This window comes from Dermacentor albipictus, chromosome 1, assembly GCF_038994185.2.
Source record: "Dermacentor albipictus isolate Rhodes 1998 colony chromosome 1, USDA_Dalb.pri_finalv2, whole genome shotgun sequence".
Lineage (NCBI taxonomy): Eukaryota > Metazoa > Arthropoda > Arachnida > Ixodida > Ixodidae > Dermacentor > Dermacentor albipictus.
In genome coordinates, this window is record NC_091821.1 from 46,531,883 (window position 1) to 46,548,317 (window position 16,435).

Here is a 16,435-nt window from a genome sequence, read left to right on the forward strand (position 1 = left end):
TTTTTATTTATTGCTTTATTTCTTCAAATCCTGACAAAAGGAGAACAAGTGCATTAGAAGTACCAGCGGTGGCTGCCTCATCCTTATTTTCTCACTTCAACATTGCTTTAAATTTCCACTGTAAACACCATGTGTGCATATGCAATATATTTAAATATATACACAGGAGGAAGTTTAATATATATTTGAAGAGAAGGAGGTAACCAATTAAAAATTATTTTTAAAGGTATGGATAGCTTATGCCTAGAGAATGAATATGTTGCTATGTGTTCACCTTGCTTCAAAATGCTTTGCTTGCTTTTTAGACCCTGATAAAAACCTGCACACTTTGGTGACCCCTTCAACAGAGTCGTTTATCGACGGCGTGTGAAATGCACGTGAATAATATGCCTCAGTATTGCTTCTCCTTCCATTAAGCAAAGCTAATGACTCATTAAAGGAATGACTTCTAATAATTTATAACAGCTATTAGGGTTTGAAACATCGCCACTTGCATGCAGAGGTCATAATTATATGCAGGGTGTCCCAACTATCATGCACCAAAATTTCAAAGAGGAGCTATGCATTACTCGTGGAAAACCTAGTGCATATTGTTTCCAGTACAGTGGACTAGCTGTCAGTAATTTTTTCATTACTGAGACTTAATTTCGTAAATGTAATTAATCTTCTTTCGTAAATGTAATTAATCTTCTAACTCGAGATCATAATTATCAAAGTGTCAATGAGGCATTTGTAGGTGCAGCCAAGGGACATCTAACTGTGGTATTTTCAGCGGAGTACTAATTGCGTACTAATTTTTTCCGCCTGATAAATAAACCCTGCGAAATATGGCGAGTACCACGTGACTGCACTTCCACCCGCATCATGAAGCAGTGCCCTTGAACAGGCTCCTTCTGAGTTAGCCAGAAATAAATGAAGGAAATAAAGAAAAAAAATCACCCAAGCACTTCGTACAGGTTGTTAACCAGCAAAGCTGAAACGTCCGGCCCCAGTTTTTATCACTGGGTTAATCCCGACGGTTCATTAAACGACGGCTTGGTAGGCAGCCAGATCCTTGGTATGCAGTTGCTGCTTGCGCTTGGCTGCATGAGCCTGTTCTTGTACCTGGACTGCAGCATTGGAACAGTGTAGACGAGCTCATTCCTGGTTCTGCTCGCAGCATTGCTGATCGAAGGCTGCCAGCTTCTCAGGAGTACGTATCACGCATGGCCTATTCATTTTGGAGCCGGAAAGAAACTGCTGCACGCCCGCTTGGCTGTGATGAAGAGCAACAACGCCACTACAGGCGCAACCAATCTGCGCCTCTCTCTCACTTTTTTTTTCATGCATTCGCATATGGTAGCGCCAGAGGAGTTTTTGGCGTACAGGAAACAGACGGATGAATCGGCTAGCCATATACAGCTTCGCTGTAAAACATCTTGATCGAGCTAGTGCCTTATCTGCCACACCTCCGCCGAAATAAAACGTCCCGTTTGGTGTTAGTTGGAAACAAGCTGTGACAGCTGTTGTCAATTAGCGTAAATAAAGTTCATGGATGGTTCTTTTTTTTTTTTTGCCACAATACCTATCCCTACAAAAGTGAACTGAAAATGTCAGTGCAAATGTTCAAAGGTGTGCTTTGTTTCGTCCCAGTCACCATGTCTTTCTCTAACGAGCAGAAGGTAAAAATGAACCTGGCATTGGGAGCTGCAAATGACAACAAAAGGAAGGTCGCAAATATATATCAGTCATGGAAGTGTGGCGGTAGACTAAATGTATCAACTATCATCAGAAATTATGAAAACCTGAAACAAACCAGCAGCTTCAAGAAACAGCAGTGTAGGAATCTATCTTTGAGTCAGAGCCTACGCACGTATGTTCTATCATTTATGGTCTCAAACTCTCATGCTAGCGCGTGGGACGTGGCCGCCCAGGTACCAATTTACAAGTAATCAGTTTGGAGGATTCTAAATGACGGCCTTTCACCCGTACCACCTTAACCAGCACAGATGCTTGGAAGATAGGGACCTGTAGAATCATCTAGATTTCTCAAATTGGGTCTTCACTCAAGCCGGTGAGGCGACGGACTTTTTGAGCAACATTGTGTGCACAGATGAAGACAATTTTTGCAGAAACAGCCAGGTAAATTTGCATAATGCACACTATTGGAGTGACTCCAATCCACACTGAGTAACACTCACTCGGCACCAGTACCAGTGGTCGTTCAATGTGTGGTTCAGAATTTACGCTGGTGCTATAATCGATCCCATCTTCTTCGATCACATACTGACTGGACAGTGTTACATGGACGAAATCCTTGAAGGAGTGGTGGATCAATGTCTCAGCGAAGCCCCACTGTCACATCTTCCATTTCTGTGGTATCAGCAAGATGGAGCACCAGCACACAGCAGTAGCCAAGCACGAAACTGGCTAGACGAGACTTTTCATGAGAAATAGACTGGAAGGCACGAGTCGGTAAATTGACTGGCTAGATCACCTGACCTCTCTCCACTCGAGTTCTTTCTTTGGGGTGATGTGAAAGATCGTACTTACATGATCGAGATAATGTGAAAATAAAAATTCAACCAGCCAATTTTGTAAATTTCTTCAGAAACAAAAGGAAAATGTTCATCAGCCCTATCACTCTGTGAAGAAAGACAAGCAGTGAAGCTGTGCTCTGTTCTACCTCAATCAATACATCTATCTATATATAGGTATTATTATGATAATAATTGAAGGACACAGACAACAAATAGATCTTTTGACTGTGGAGTGATTTATTCTTATTCTCTTATGAATAAGAATACAACTACGACGTAACGACAACACACAACACCCACTGGTGGTAACAGTGTGTATAGGACGCAGGTGGCCGATAAACAGAGCCTTGACAAGAGCGACGATATGCGTTGACCGGGGTGCAGTCAAAGGAGTGCATGAAACAAAACATGTTTGTTTGTAATTTGCGATTGAGCATACTTCCTAGTTAAATAGCTGAATGAAACTCGGAAGGACTAGAGTTTTATTCTAGTGGACAAACATGGGGCTGTCCATTTCCCTCCCGTAGAAGCTCATGTAGTGATAGTAGACGGGAATTCCACAATATACAACTTCACTGTGAACTGCATAATTATGAAAACTAGATGAAACTCTGTGTAATATTAGAGTCGTCTCAGCGGCTAATTGTCATATAATTTATTTCGGGATAGTTTCGATAAAACGAGTTACACCAGTTTTCTGCAACCATATTCCCTCTGTAAACGGCCATGTATTGACAGCAGACAGGAATACTGTAATGATTACAACTTCACTGCGAACTAATTATAACCTTCAAGAGCCTGTGGTGGTCGGATCGATGACTGAACTAATTATAACAAGTAAGTAAAACGGCATAATGATAGAGTCGTTTTAGCGGCCAATTTCAGTATGATTTTTTTTTTCAAGACATCTACCTCAGATTGAGAGCTACAGAGCACCCTCGAGAAAATAGAAACAAAAATTTTTTTTTCTGTTGACGCAGTGTGTAGATAGACATTGACCACCACTGGAGAGTAGCTATATACAGCTTCACTATAAAAGGCCAAATCTACTAAAATTCAGCCAAATATGTGGTGTGGCACAAGGACATGACTGATGCCATTATTGTGCAAAAAGTCGAGCCTTAAAGTGAAATTCCCTCTCACCTCAAATTCATCTTTTCCATCAAGCAAACACCAACAGAATTTTAAGAGAGCAATGTAGCGGTCAGTCTAGTTCAACATATATATATAGTTTTCATGAGAGGTAACAGGCAATTCTCACTGTGCTGGTTCACCAACATAGTGGCCACGATGATGTCACTACACAATATTCATCGCTGTGAATAACCTGTTCTTTGTGGCAGAGACATGGCTGGGATGCTGGTGGTCTATGTCAGAACCAACGTTTTTAGATTCCTTTCAGTTTGAAAGCTGCAGCGCGCTGAGTGTCGCTCTTCTGGTTCTTGCCACATGGTGGCGCTCGTCACGCTGTTTGCCCGATCGGTATAGTCTCTTCCCATTGTCGCCGCCACCTGATCGAAGTAGCGAGCTGTACTTTTTCAAGTGTGAGCTTTACTCAAATATTCCAATTGCTTAGTCTCTACACGCCTCTAAAGAGAGGTCTGCATGGAAGTGTGGAGGATGCACCGAGTACTGTGCTTGTGGGTGTTCAGGACACACTGAAGAAATCGAGAGTAGCACGCCATTGGAAGCAAGCTTGCCTGCATGAACTGATCGAGTCCAGAATGCTCCAATTAATTTCTGAAGCTGCCTCGCCCAAAGACAGTGACCACATTTACTCCAAGGGAGAAGTGGATGATAGCATCTCGTACTACTCTTCAGGCTATGTGATGCACAAATTCTCCAAGAGCACAACTTGCCCTTCCTGTATGGAATATATCAACTCTCCAGTGCCAGTCGTTGGCAGTGACTCATACCTTACGGTGTACAAGAGCTTCAAGCAAGGGTGCCTAAAGCATCCCACCAAAAAACATGCTACAGTTTACAAATACTGCAAGCAAAGCAGTTTCTATTTCCTTAAAAGAAGGTCCCGTTTTGGGAGATATCTTTTGGAACGTGTTAGAAGAGCTGGAATTGCTAGACCTTGCTCGAGTTGGATGTGCAGAGCATATGGCCACTTTTACATACCAGGTACTGCATTTCGTCATTGTGACTTGCACAAATTTTTATGCGAGGGATGTGAAGCACCTGCTGGAAAACAGAGAAAGCGCCACCATTGCTAGTAAAAAAATTATTCTGTGGCTATTTCCTCCATGCTTCCGACTAAGTTTGTCTTCATTTAATGCTTGTTTGTGCTGACTGAAATTACCATTCTAAAAATTAGCATGCAAAACTCTGCTCTAGTCTGTGCAGTGCTCTACGCGTCAGCAACAGAGCGCGGAATTTCGTGACTGTAGTCTAGAAACGGAACGGAACATAGCTAATTATAGCTTTTCCATATTGTTTTATGCATTCTTCCAAATAAGCGTTACTCTAACAAACACTAAAATGTTCGGGGTAAACGTCGGAAGTGCGTGCAATAAAGAAAGCGCAAAGAAATTAAATGACCAGTTTTTTGGGATCTTGCATTAGGCTGCTCTTTATCTCACTCTTACCGTTCAGGCGAAAACAGTTCTTTAACCATGAGACTGAAGTTTCAACGTGACAGCTCAGAAAAGGCCGGTGGAGAAGGCCCTTGCAACAGCTGCTGAGCGTGAGTGCTTCGGGCCGACAGTGACAGCAGCACCGCGTGGCGAGTGGAAACTGAAGGGGGTTACTTCCTTGCGCACAGCTTGGGGGAGCTTGCAAACTGCAAGGAATCTAAGAATGTTGGCCAGAACCACCAGCACAAACCTCGCACTACGTAGTTGCCTCACTTGAAATTCGTCCTGTGCTCTCGCGTTTCATGTTTATGGAACTTCTCACTGTGCTGGTACACCAACACGGCGGCCACAATGATATCGATGCAAACCATCTGTAGAATTGTACAGCAACAACTTGAAGCTATGGCAGTGTTCACTGGCACAGAACACAGAAGTTGGGGTGGCCAAAATCAGTGTCAAGCTGTGCACACACTCATTCACACAACCAGAAACATGAGTGGGCAAATCAGTAATTAACTTGAAGTACTGGCAAACCACTTCAACAGATATTGTGGTTGACTTGTTCACTCATACTCTACCACCTTGAACACCTGCCTTTTAACATTAGTGCCCTCCCCCACTCCCACTGCAAGACCTTTGATAAAATGAAATTATAATACAGCTTCATCATCATTGTCATGACTGCAAGCTGACAGCATTTCATTCCCTGCAGTAAAGAGAAATATTAGGATTCCCAAAGGCACTTTATTAATGAAAAGCTTTACATAAGGGTATGCAAGCCCGGTTACCCATCCCCATATTTAAAATTCTCCAATACCGTCACCGTAACATAACCGTAATTAAGCACTGCAGGTAATTTCCCCTATGCTGTCCTTGGTGCCATTGTTCGTTCGGCTTCTTATGCATACACACACACATATATATATATATATACACACGCACACACAAACACACGTCTGTGCGTGTGTGTGTGTGCGCGCGCGCATACGTGTAACTAAAGTATTGGCATTACTTCTTTTGGCTATGATTTGTATAACCCCGATCAAAATTCTGTAGCTGTAATTAAACCTCAGGATGCAACTTAATTAACTTCAATCGTATTGGTCTCGGAAGGGCAAAAACGGCGAGTCAGACAAGGAAAAAATGACATATATGCCGCATATCAAGATGCCACTTGTCGTATTTCAGCTGAAAGTGGCACGACCGCAAACAATAGAAAAAGTTTACGCTTTGAAGTTAACGGACGATGATAAACTATTAGTGGATGGTTTCTTTATAGCAATAGTTGACAGCACAAAGTACTACTACTAAGCCAATTTGGACATGTCTCGGTTTGATACTTCAGTAAACGTAATGACAAACACAGAAACGTTACTAGTGTCCAAATTCCGTGCTCACATTCGGTTCCTTTTCTTCTCGGCGTTTCCGTCACGTTGAGAGCAAGGCTCTGTTGGCTGTCTTCGCTGAAGATTATTACCTCGTCGTCATCACTGCTCAACACGACGACCTTAGGCGTTGTGCCTGGCGCCGGCTCTTCGACAGCGGCTGCCATTACACGTCTTTTTTTCCTCTTGGGCCTTTTCGAGACGCATTTCAATTCTTCCGCGCTCACCACACAGCTACCGGTACGACGTATCCTCGGCGTGGCCACTCCCGACATCGTCACATCGTCCGCGTCACTTTCGTCAGCGACAACAGTCGGAGACGTCTCCGGCACTATGCCCTCTTTCCCTACGCTGTAGTGCAGGCTAGCGTAAAGAAATGACTCGATGTCGCTGTCCGGCTCGTCACTGTCCACCTCCCGATTCGAATTGCTGTCTTCGTCCTCAACGTCCCACATCTTACTTACTAGCCACCAAATACACCAGCGAACACTCCAAGATCGGCTCCTCGTCCTTCAAAAAGGCACAATTCTCAAATAACTTTCACAGACGGCAGACAGCGAGTCTTCGGTGCATCCGCTTGGCTAGAAAACTCGCAACAGAATGCCCTATCGAGGTCAAAGATCGTCGACAACAACGCGTTCGAAAGGTGCCTGACGCACATGAATCGAGCCACGTGCTTGTAATAGCAGCTGAAAATCAAAGTCGCAAATATTACATATTCTCCTAGCAGTCATCAGTGCTAAAAGCAAAAGCTATAACTACTGCAAATCTGTAAACTTAATTTTAGACGTGAAAATTAGTAGAAAATGACGAAACGCACACGACAGACAGAGCTACAGCCATACAGCTGTGATGAATGGATTTTGACTTAGGCAAACGCTAGGCTACTAATGGCTTGTGTGTTTCAAACAGGCCAGTCAGATTATATTAAAAATTCACGTGTTACGCTTTCTTAATTTAAAAAAATCAAATCTGAATCTTTAACAAATTTTTGTTGGATTATATGCGTCGTTTTTGAATATGTCTTCAATTGTGCATGGATAACCAGCAGTGAAAGCGAAAGCGAAATGTTTGTTTTGGAGTGACGTATGCGCGTGTCGCTCCTCCCACGCGAACGAGTCAAGCAAGTACTACACAAGTCAACCGTCGTCGCAGCTGATCGTACTCGCGTACTAGTCGGCAGCAAGGAGCAAGTTTTGTGCCTACGTTGTCGGGCCTCTTTTGTCCCGCATAACGTTGGTACAGCATAATCACTATGGGAAACATCCTGCTTACATCGCCTCTGAGCACAGCGGCAACGTCTTTCGCAAAACGAAAGCGGAAATCCACGGACGATGATTCCTCCGGACAAGACTCGGAGTGGGCCTCGGCGCCGAAAAGGTGTTGTCCCCCCACACTTCATGTAAAGCGACGTTTAAGTACCATGCTTCTAACACTGTGTGTCCGTCCTTGACACCCAGGTACATTGCGGCCTATTTACAACGTGCCGAAAGTTTTAAGGCATCAAAAACGAGTGCACTTCCGCACAGATGGGATGCATGCACGCCAAGATAGTCTGTCGTAAGGCCAGCGTCTTTTGTATGGCACGGCGTCTGTCAGACGTGCTTTGCCCGCGGGCACCGGATGGTACCGTTGGTGCAGATAAACGAATAGCAGTCGTCTGCGATCTCCGGATTATCCTCATAGCGTTGCTTAAAGGAATGACCTGGTTGGCAGCTTCAGGCGGCGATCAGCGTCTCATGGGCGTTGCAGCTAGGAAGTGGTTCACTGTCCCCAATATCGGGAGAGGACGAGTTTTCTTCCCATGCGTGCGCCGCGTTTTTAAGTTTCTTTCGCAAGGCGTGACTGACACGGTTGGGCCGATTCTTTGCTTTGTGCTACCGCGTTTTGTTTGTTGCTGTCCCTTTCGAAGGCCCCAGACGCCGAGATATGCCGATTCGGTGCCAGAGACGCTTGTGCGAGTGTCAGCGACGCTGCCGCTTGAAACCTATAGTAATGATGGGTTCGGTTCAGCGTCCTACAGGCCCCGTTAATGGAATTCTGACGCTCATCAGGCATGTGGCACGTCCTCGCAGAAAGAAGCTCATGACTACATCACAGTACATCTACCGCACACTGTTCCTGGAAGGACAAAACAGCGACGTGACCATCGTGGCCTTGGGAATCGATTGGTGCCTCCACAAGGTCTACCTCTGTCAGGTATAGTGAGCTCTACATATGTTCACACTCGCTTACCGCAAACATTAGTCAGATGTTCTTTTAAGTTTTGCATGCTCTGAAAGTGTGCACCAACAGGACCATAATTGATACTACCATTGTTGGACGTGACGCATGTCACGCTTAGTTTATTGTGCTATTTCGCTCTGGCTGTGTTTTACGCGCAGTGTCACTGCAATGTTCGCATAGAAGCTAGTTTACTTTCGAGAAAGTGTGTTGCATGTGCCACTAGTGCCGAGCAAACTGATCATGTTGGCTGCTCTGGACTGAATTATTTTTTTCAACATATCAGCTAAGCATGTGCATTGTTTCACAGCTTGGTTTGTAGCTTTTTATTTAGGAATGCAAACCAGCATCTTGTGGAAGTGGGCTGTGTAACACTGATATGTATCTCCATCACTTTTTTGCCTGTCAGCGTTCACAGTGAGTGACTACATGTAACGTGGGTAATTCCTTTTAATTGTTAAGATTTTTTCACTGCACTTATACAAGTAAGCATTTATAGCTAATCAAGATAGCCTATATTCTTTTGTGCAATCTCTTTCTTTATATTTTCTGGCTCATTATAGTAAGGCCGTGGTGTGCTAATAGTACATTTCCAATTTGTATTGTGCAGTCCCTCCCTTTTTTTTTTTCATACCAAACATCGCGCAATCAAATCTTTTTAGCATGTTTATATTATATGAAAGTTCTGCTGGAATCCTTTATTGCCAGCCTGAACAAATTCGTCTCTATGATAAGGTATTTAAAGTGTGAAGACTTTAGTGAAGCTGCATCACGAATGAACGGCTTGAAAAATAGAATTAAGAAGACTGCACTGATTACAGGGTGTATTTCATCACACACTAAAAGCACTTCTTGTTTGGAACATTTTGAGCTGTTATTTCATCATATACAGAACCACACATGTGCTTCCCAATATGATGAGTTGCCTTTTATGCTTGTGTACATAAAGATTGCAAGCTGAGCAAGTTCGTACATGCTCATAATAGTTGTTTGGGCAGTACTTGCATTTAAGGCGAAGGGGATTGTACGGGACATCTTTACCATGAGCACTGCACAGACAACTAGTACTATGAATTCTTGAGTACCTCTGGGACACTTTCTTTTGTAACAAAGGTTATTGCAGTGCTAGTGTTTTTAGCATGGAACCTCTTTAACAGACTTTTATTCAGAACTCTGCTACAGTCAAACACCCTTATTGAATGGAACTACAATTTCATGTCCTCAAGGAGAACAAGGAAACAGCTGGCAGTGTCTGAGAAACTGCTGCTACCAAGTATTTACAGAAAACCTTTGAAAGTAGGCTCTGTGTGTATGTGTAGTGTCTGCAGATGCACACGTGTGTGTTATTACTGTAGCAAAATGTTTGAGAATATCTTTTTAACTGACTGAGCTGCTCCCTGAAATTAAGACCCTTTCTATACGGGCACAGAAAATGAAATTCGTTCATTAATTCCTTAAGTTCCCTAAGGACATTTTTTTTGGCGGAGCTGCCACATGTTTAAATTTATTCACATTTGATGTGGCGATGTCGCGGAGAGCGTCTTCTGAACTGAGCAATTTTAAGGTTGTAAATAACAAATAAATATGCATTTACAAGTTTACTTTGCGCCTTCATGAATATTGAATGATAAAAACAAGCATACTATAGTGCTGTTAGCTTGAGTTTGTTGCTGTCTTTTACAACGTCGCAACCGACCATAGCAACTTCGGCCATTCCAAGTCAAATCCGAAGCCTAAAATGAAAATGCCGCTTGGCCCGTCAAAGCCATTCCAACACTAACCTGAGGAAGTTCACCAAGTACAACACCTTACAGGAGCATTGTCGTTGAAAATTATGTATACATTATCTTTTTGCACAGTAGAGACTGTTTCAAATACTTCAATTATACTGCACTTCGCAAGCTATGTGCTGTATATAGAAAAACATAGAAGAATGATGCAATCGATGCATGTACATCATCTTCCTTTCTTTATTGTCCCCCACGTGGCTTCCTTCTTCTTCCATAGACATTTCCTTGGCTGATAAAAAAAAAAAAAGCTATCGCTTGCGTAGCGCATAGTCCGTCAGTTTTGAGGGCGTTTTCTTAACTCAAACGCTATTCTGTGGTTATGGGCCAGTCTGTTCTTCCTGCTGTGAAGACCGCTCTCTACTTTATTCACGGTTGTGCGCTTGTGCTGTTATCTCTTGCCGTGACGTAGACGGACAGTCAGCCTGCTGCTCAGCCACAGGCAACGTGCTAACTTGAAGAGGTGGTCTACATGAAAGGTCAGGCTATCTTGTTACCATTGGCGAAAAAAGGCAAACAAACTCATCTTCAACAGCAACCTGATTAGGTTCTCCATGCTAAGGTAGTTGAGAGAGCGCATGAGCCACCACGTTGTCACTTGTGGTACTGCATAGTGTACTTGTAACAAAGTAGGCACACTGACCAACGTGGAATATGCATAGGCCGATGTCCAGTACCTTTTGTTGACAACATGGTGACGAGAGCACTATGGTCAGTTCACAAGACAAAGAAAGGGATAACCCCCAAAGATAGATGTGCCAATGTTCACAAGCACAAATGCATTCTAAGGCTTCATTTTCACCTGCAAAATATCTTCGTTCTTGTGGGCTCAATGTGCGGGAGGCAAAGACAGATGTGTGTAGAGTTTGCTTGTTATCTTGTTGCAGCACCGCACCCAGTCTGTACCCAGAGGCATCGGTCGTGACTGTGACAGGAAGGTTCGGATCAAAGAAATGTAGGACGTTGCAAGTTGTCGGTAGGGATTTTAAATGGTCGAAAGTTTGTTCAGCAACTGGTGTCCAAGCAAATAGTTCATTGCCTCAAAGCAATGCCCGTAAAGGTTCCACAACATCGAAAAAATGCGGAACAATCTTGGAATAAAATCCCGCCTGTCCTAGCAGAGAATGAAGTTCATTTACGTTTGAAGGCACGGGAGCTTCTTTTATCACTTGAATAGATGACGCTAGTGGAAAAAGTCCTTTGCCGTTCACAACATGCCCCAGAAACGTGAGTTCTGTGATGTCAAAATTTCACTTCTGGTTGAGTTTAAGGCCTGCTTTAGAAAGTCATTGCAAGACAGTGCGGAGAGTTGAGCCATGATCATCACAAGAACTTCTATAGACAATGATGTTGTCTGTGTAGAAAAGTACACCTTTGCATCCTTTCACTGTGAGATGCATCCTCTTCTCAAATGCAAATGGAGCTGAAGCCAAAGCACACTCTCTTAAAACGAAAGAGCCCATTATGCGCAATAAAGGTTGTCAAATCACAACTCTCAGAGTCGAGTTCCACTTGGTGGTAAGCTGATGCTAAACCCAGCTTCGAAAATCGCTGGGTGTCAGCAAAGCTATGCAGCAGCCCTTCTGTCTGTGGAAGTGGAAAGCTATCAACAATTATAACTTTATTGGTTTCTCGCAGATCAACGCACATTCGCATTGATCCAACCTTTTTCTGAACCACCACTGTTGCGAAACTGAGAGGCGTCAATGCGCTCAATATTGTCTTGTGCTTCAAGTTTCTGTAGTTCAGCTGACACTTGCTCGCGAACCAACCTTCGGAGCCTGCTGGCAACGGGTGAAACGGACTCGTGAACCTTAACTCTATGTTTAAATCCATTGCCGAATCTAAGCTGTTTGTCAAACAGGTGTTCGTACTCTGAACATAACTCCAGCAGCAATACAGGAGTACTAGGGGTCACTGCAAGACACTGAAGGGATGTACCTTCAATCTTCATTTGTAGTGCCACAATGGCATCTAGGCCCAGAACAGTGGTGCCCTCAGACAAAACATACAGAAGAATGCAAACATTTCTGTCGTGGAACAGCTGATGCAATAAAGCATCCTTGAACTTCTATTTTTGACTTGGAGTAGTTGAAAAGCTGTACTGAGGTAGGCTTCAAAGGCCAAGTACTTGTGAAAAAATGGCGATAGAGTTCATTTGCTAGAGTAGTTACAGGTGGATGCGTAAATGACATGTTTGTGTCCCTTGACAACACAAATTGTTTTTTTGCTGCCGTGTGAGCTAGTCATCGACTTGTCGAACTTTCGCTGAATGACCAGACGACTTACACATAAAGTATAGATGCCCAATCTTCTCGCAGCGCTGACATCTGCTTTTGCATGCCTTACATGCAGGGCAAGATGGTCAGTCGCTCCACAACGATAGCATGCTCGAAGGTTCATGGCACCTTCTATTGGAAGCTCGCACGCTTTGGCTTTGCACTTGCCACAATGTACATGGTCATCTGTCTGTTCTGATGATTGAGGAAAACTTAGTGCTTTTTTAACATGATGAGCTGAGGCATCATTGCAAAATTCCTTAGCTTGATTCACGGCCTGTTCGTACTGACTTGTGATCGTGAGAGCGTCGGTGAGGAGCCTTCAAAGAGTAACCGCTCACGTAAATGATGATTCGTTGTTTTTGAGACAAGCTGATCGCATAGCAGCGATGTATTCTTCCACTGTCTCACCTGCATGTTGAGCTCGGCAACCGAACCGCTGTTGAGCCATGATGACGTTGACGAAATGTTTGAAATGGTCAGAAAGCAAGGAGATTGCAGAGTCATACGCGTCCTTTGTCGACATGGTGTCACCTGCATTCAAAGGGCCGGCAGCAAAGCCCAACGACAAGTCCGTTGACTTCAATGTAGAGAAAATCCACTGGCCCTTCATGCCAAGACAGGTGAGCAGAATCGCTCTGCGGTGTTTGGCTAGAAGCTTGCAAGCTCCGCAAGCTACAATATACGTCTCCAAGGCCTACTTCCACTTGTCCCATGGAACAGCCGGCTGACCAGGTGAAGGCAGGAATGGCAGTGGTAGTTGTAATCCCGGAAAGATCATTGTGGGAATCTAGCAGGGGAAATCACCAAGAGACTTGCCCTTGCATAGGTTGAATCCTCATCACCAATTTGTTGTATTTAGAAGAACATAGAAGAACGATGCAGTCGATGCATGTACATCAACTTCCTTTCTTTATTTTCCCCCCATGGGACTTTCTTCTTCTTCTTCCATATACAACACCATGGAGTTGAAAGTATGCATTTCTCAGTCAAATGTTTTCTGATGAATGCATTTGGTAATGAATTACGTTAAGGCAAATGGCATTTGGTTTGTCCTTGTGGTATCACACAAATGGCATTAAGCTTCAAGGCATTAGCAAGTTAATGTCTTTTTCTGTGCTTGTGTGGCATGGGTATAACTCGTGCACTTGTGTAATTATTTTGTAACATATACATGAACTACTTTTACATTTTACCTGTGTATAAGCCACACTTCTGTTCTGGGAAAATGAAATTTTTGCATAAAAAAGTGACAAATGTAGCTTTGCCATACAAGAACCATGTGGAGCCATAACCATAGCCAGACATTGGTGCATTTGTACTCGCAAAGATCGCCCTAGACTGTCAACTGTTTATAATTTTATTTTGTGAAGACAAACAGGTTAGCTTTTATTTATTATGAGAAAACTGAGGATGAAGGAGGACGTTGGACAATGTAGAAAGACAGAAGCACTACTAGAAACATTTTTTCAAGCTGGATTGCTGAATGTAAAAAAAAAAAAAATCATGCAGAAACCTTCAACGATGACGGTCAACGCAAGCAAATGGCTTAGTGCATCTAGAAAGCTATTCGCTTTGTTGAAGGAATGATGCTCTTGAAGGCGTATATCTGTTGCAGCTATGACATTTAGGTAGCATATTTAGTTCATTGCTAATTCCTTAAGGAGCAGTACTGTTTAAAGGACCCCTCACCAGGCCCCATAGCAAATTTTGGTCATATGCTGCAAGTTGTTACATGTCCTCTAGAGAGTGTTAAGGAGCGTTCTGCTGCAAAAAGTTTTCAAATCGGGTCATTAATAGCCGAGATACAAACATTTCAGTGCCGCAAACCCATGATTTCAGCAGGCGGGCTCCACTGCCAAGCAAGATGCTCTCTCCACTCGCCCCGTCTATCCTCCGCAAGCGAAATTCCTTCCTTGCGTTCTCCCATACCGGGCCTCGAAGGTCGCGTGACGCATACGTCAAAGGCCCCGCCTTCATTTTTTTTTAATCCTTGTGTGTGTGCGTTTTTTTTTTCAGCGCTACGCACTTCTGCTTACAGCGTCACGCGCGAGCTGTTATCTTGTTCACGTAGCGCACAATTTTGCGTGCTGTGCACAAGGACGCATGACTAGCGGTATAATTCAGTGCTACATGAATACTGAGGCAGAACAAGTGGTTCGCAGAGCATGATCACGTACTGCAATAATGTAGAAAATGGCATAGTTTCGGTACCTGCGCACATGACTGCACGACCGTCCGAACAAGCAGATGAAGCAGAAGTACATCTCTCTTGCCTCGATGCAAAGTAAAGCAGAAAACACGCAGACATTCCGTTGGTGTGTTTTATTATTTCTTTAAACTTCAATTTGGCAATTCAAGCAACAGATCACACAACTAACAGATGGTGCATTGAATAATTCTCGAAGTCACGTGTCACCACGAGCAACGTCACACTGTGGACCCGAGTACGTAGGCGCAGTTCGCGCAGGTACGTTATCATCCAGCTTGGAGTGCAGCAGCCGCAAGGAGAAGGGAAAACGGCGTTCAGATTGAAATTTCATACCTTTCCACGGCGCGTAGCGATGCAATTCTTTGCAAACATGATCGTTGACGTGCATTGTATGCTCTGCGCTTGTCAGCTCAACATGGCCAGACTTTTTGAGGGGCCCTTTAAGCAGTTTGTGGTGCTGGAGACCTTTCTTGCAACCACCACAGGTGGAGATGGTGGCAGGAAAAGAGGAGGGTAATAATTCCTGAGCGGTCTACAACAGCATCTAAACCTTCAGACGCCTCAAAGCTCCCACCTGAGCGCGCGTGATGGCAAGTCTGGCTATTTTCTTTCAAGCACAACTCTAGACAATGTTACAGTAACTTAGATAAGTCCTATCGTCTCATTGTCGCTCATTGCCTATCTTCACAGCCTCCAGAATAGCCGTGGCTGTTTAATAAAATTTTACGAAATTTGAATTTTACCGTTGCAAATGCCATAACTTTTGAGAAGTATGTTTGAATTGGAGGTTTTACAATGTCGTGTATTTACTGTTAATGTTCAGCATGTGCACCTCAATTCAGTTGCATGAGAGCAGGCAGTTGCATAGGGGCATGTGGTTACGTGAGAGCACATGCTCTTTGTATCTGTGGTAGTCTAACCACTGACCGCCAACTACAAAAATAAGCGAAAACGCCAGAGGAAGCTAATAAATCTTTAATAAGGACACACTTGTACATAAAGCATCGTCATTTTCTAAGTCATGCACCAATTAGCCCAGCAATAAATTCTTTTAAGGCTACTATGTGTAGACCGATATCCTGCTTTAAAAGGCCCCTCACCAGGTGTGGTCATTTTGAGCTTACAAGCGCAGTGCATACAATGCGTGCTAATGATTGTGTCTGCTAATTATTACGTCCCTATGCGCTGCAGAAACAGCTTAAATTTCAAATCAGACGCTGTTTGTCCTTCTCCTCGCGGGAACCGCACTCCCAATCAGAGCGTCGACGTCAATCGCACAAGTTCACCTGTGTACATGTCAGTGCTGTGACGTCACTCACAGTGACACATGATGTGTAGAATTATTCAAAACAACATCAGTTACTTGTTACATCTGTTCCTTCAGTCAGCAAAATAATGTTTAGAGAAATAATAAAACATATAAACCGAATGCCTGCATGTTTTTGTTT

The 16,435-nt window shown here is 43.6% G+C and overlaps 2 protein-coding genes across 4 annotated transcripts in view; one reads left to right on the forward strand and one right to left on the reverse strand.

Moving 5' to 3' along the window:
- The window catches only part of LOC135905918 (zinc finger CCHC domain-containing protein 7-like), a 32,697-nt gene extending 25,338 nt beyond the window's left edge, over positions 1 to 7,359 (reverse strand). Inside the window, exon 1 of the mRNA XM_065437039.2 lies at positions 6,500 to 7,359. Coding sequence (XP_065293111.1) covers positions 6,500 to 6,941 — 442 coding nt within the window. The 5' untranslated portion in view covers positions 6,942 to 7,359. The remainder of the gene's footprint in view (positions 1 to 6,499) is intronic.
- Positions 7,360 to 7,591: 232 nt separating this feature from the next.
- The window catches only part of gcl (germ cell-less), a 76,602-nt gene continuing 67,758 nt past the window's right edge, over positions 7,592 to 16,435 (forward strand). The window contains exons 1-2 of one of the 3 annotated variants that reach the window (XM_065437028.2): positions 7,592 to 7,866; positions 8,562 to 8,685. In XM_065437028.2, the coding sequence (XP_065293100.1) occupies positions 7,742 to 7,866; positions 8,562 to 8,685 (249 nt within the window). In that variant the 5' untranslated portion in view covers positions 7,592 to 7,741. The remainder of the gene's footprint in view (positions 7,867 to 8,561; positions 8,686 to 16,435) is intronic. The other 2 variants (XM_065437020.2, XM_065437012.2) reach the window with 2 other exon arrangements.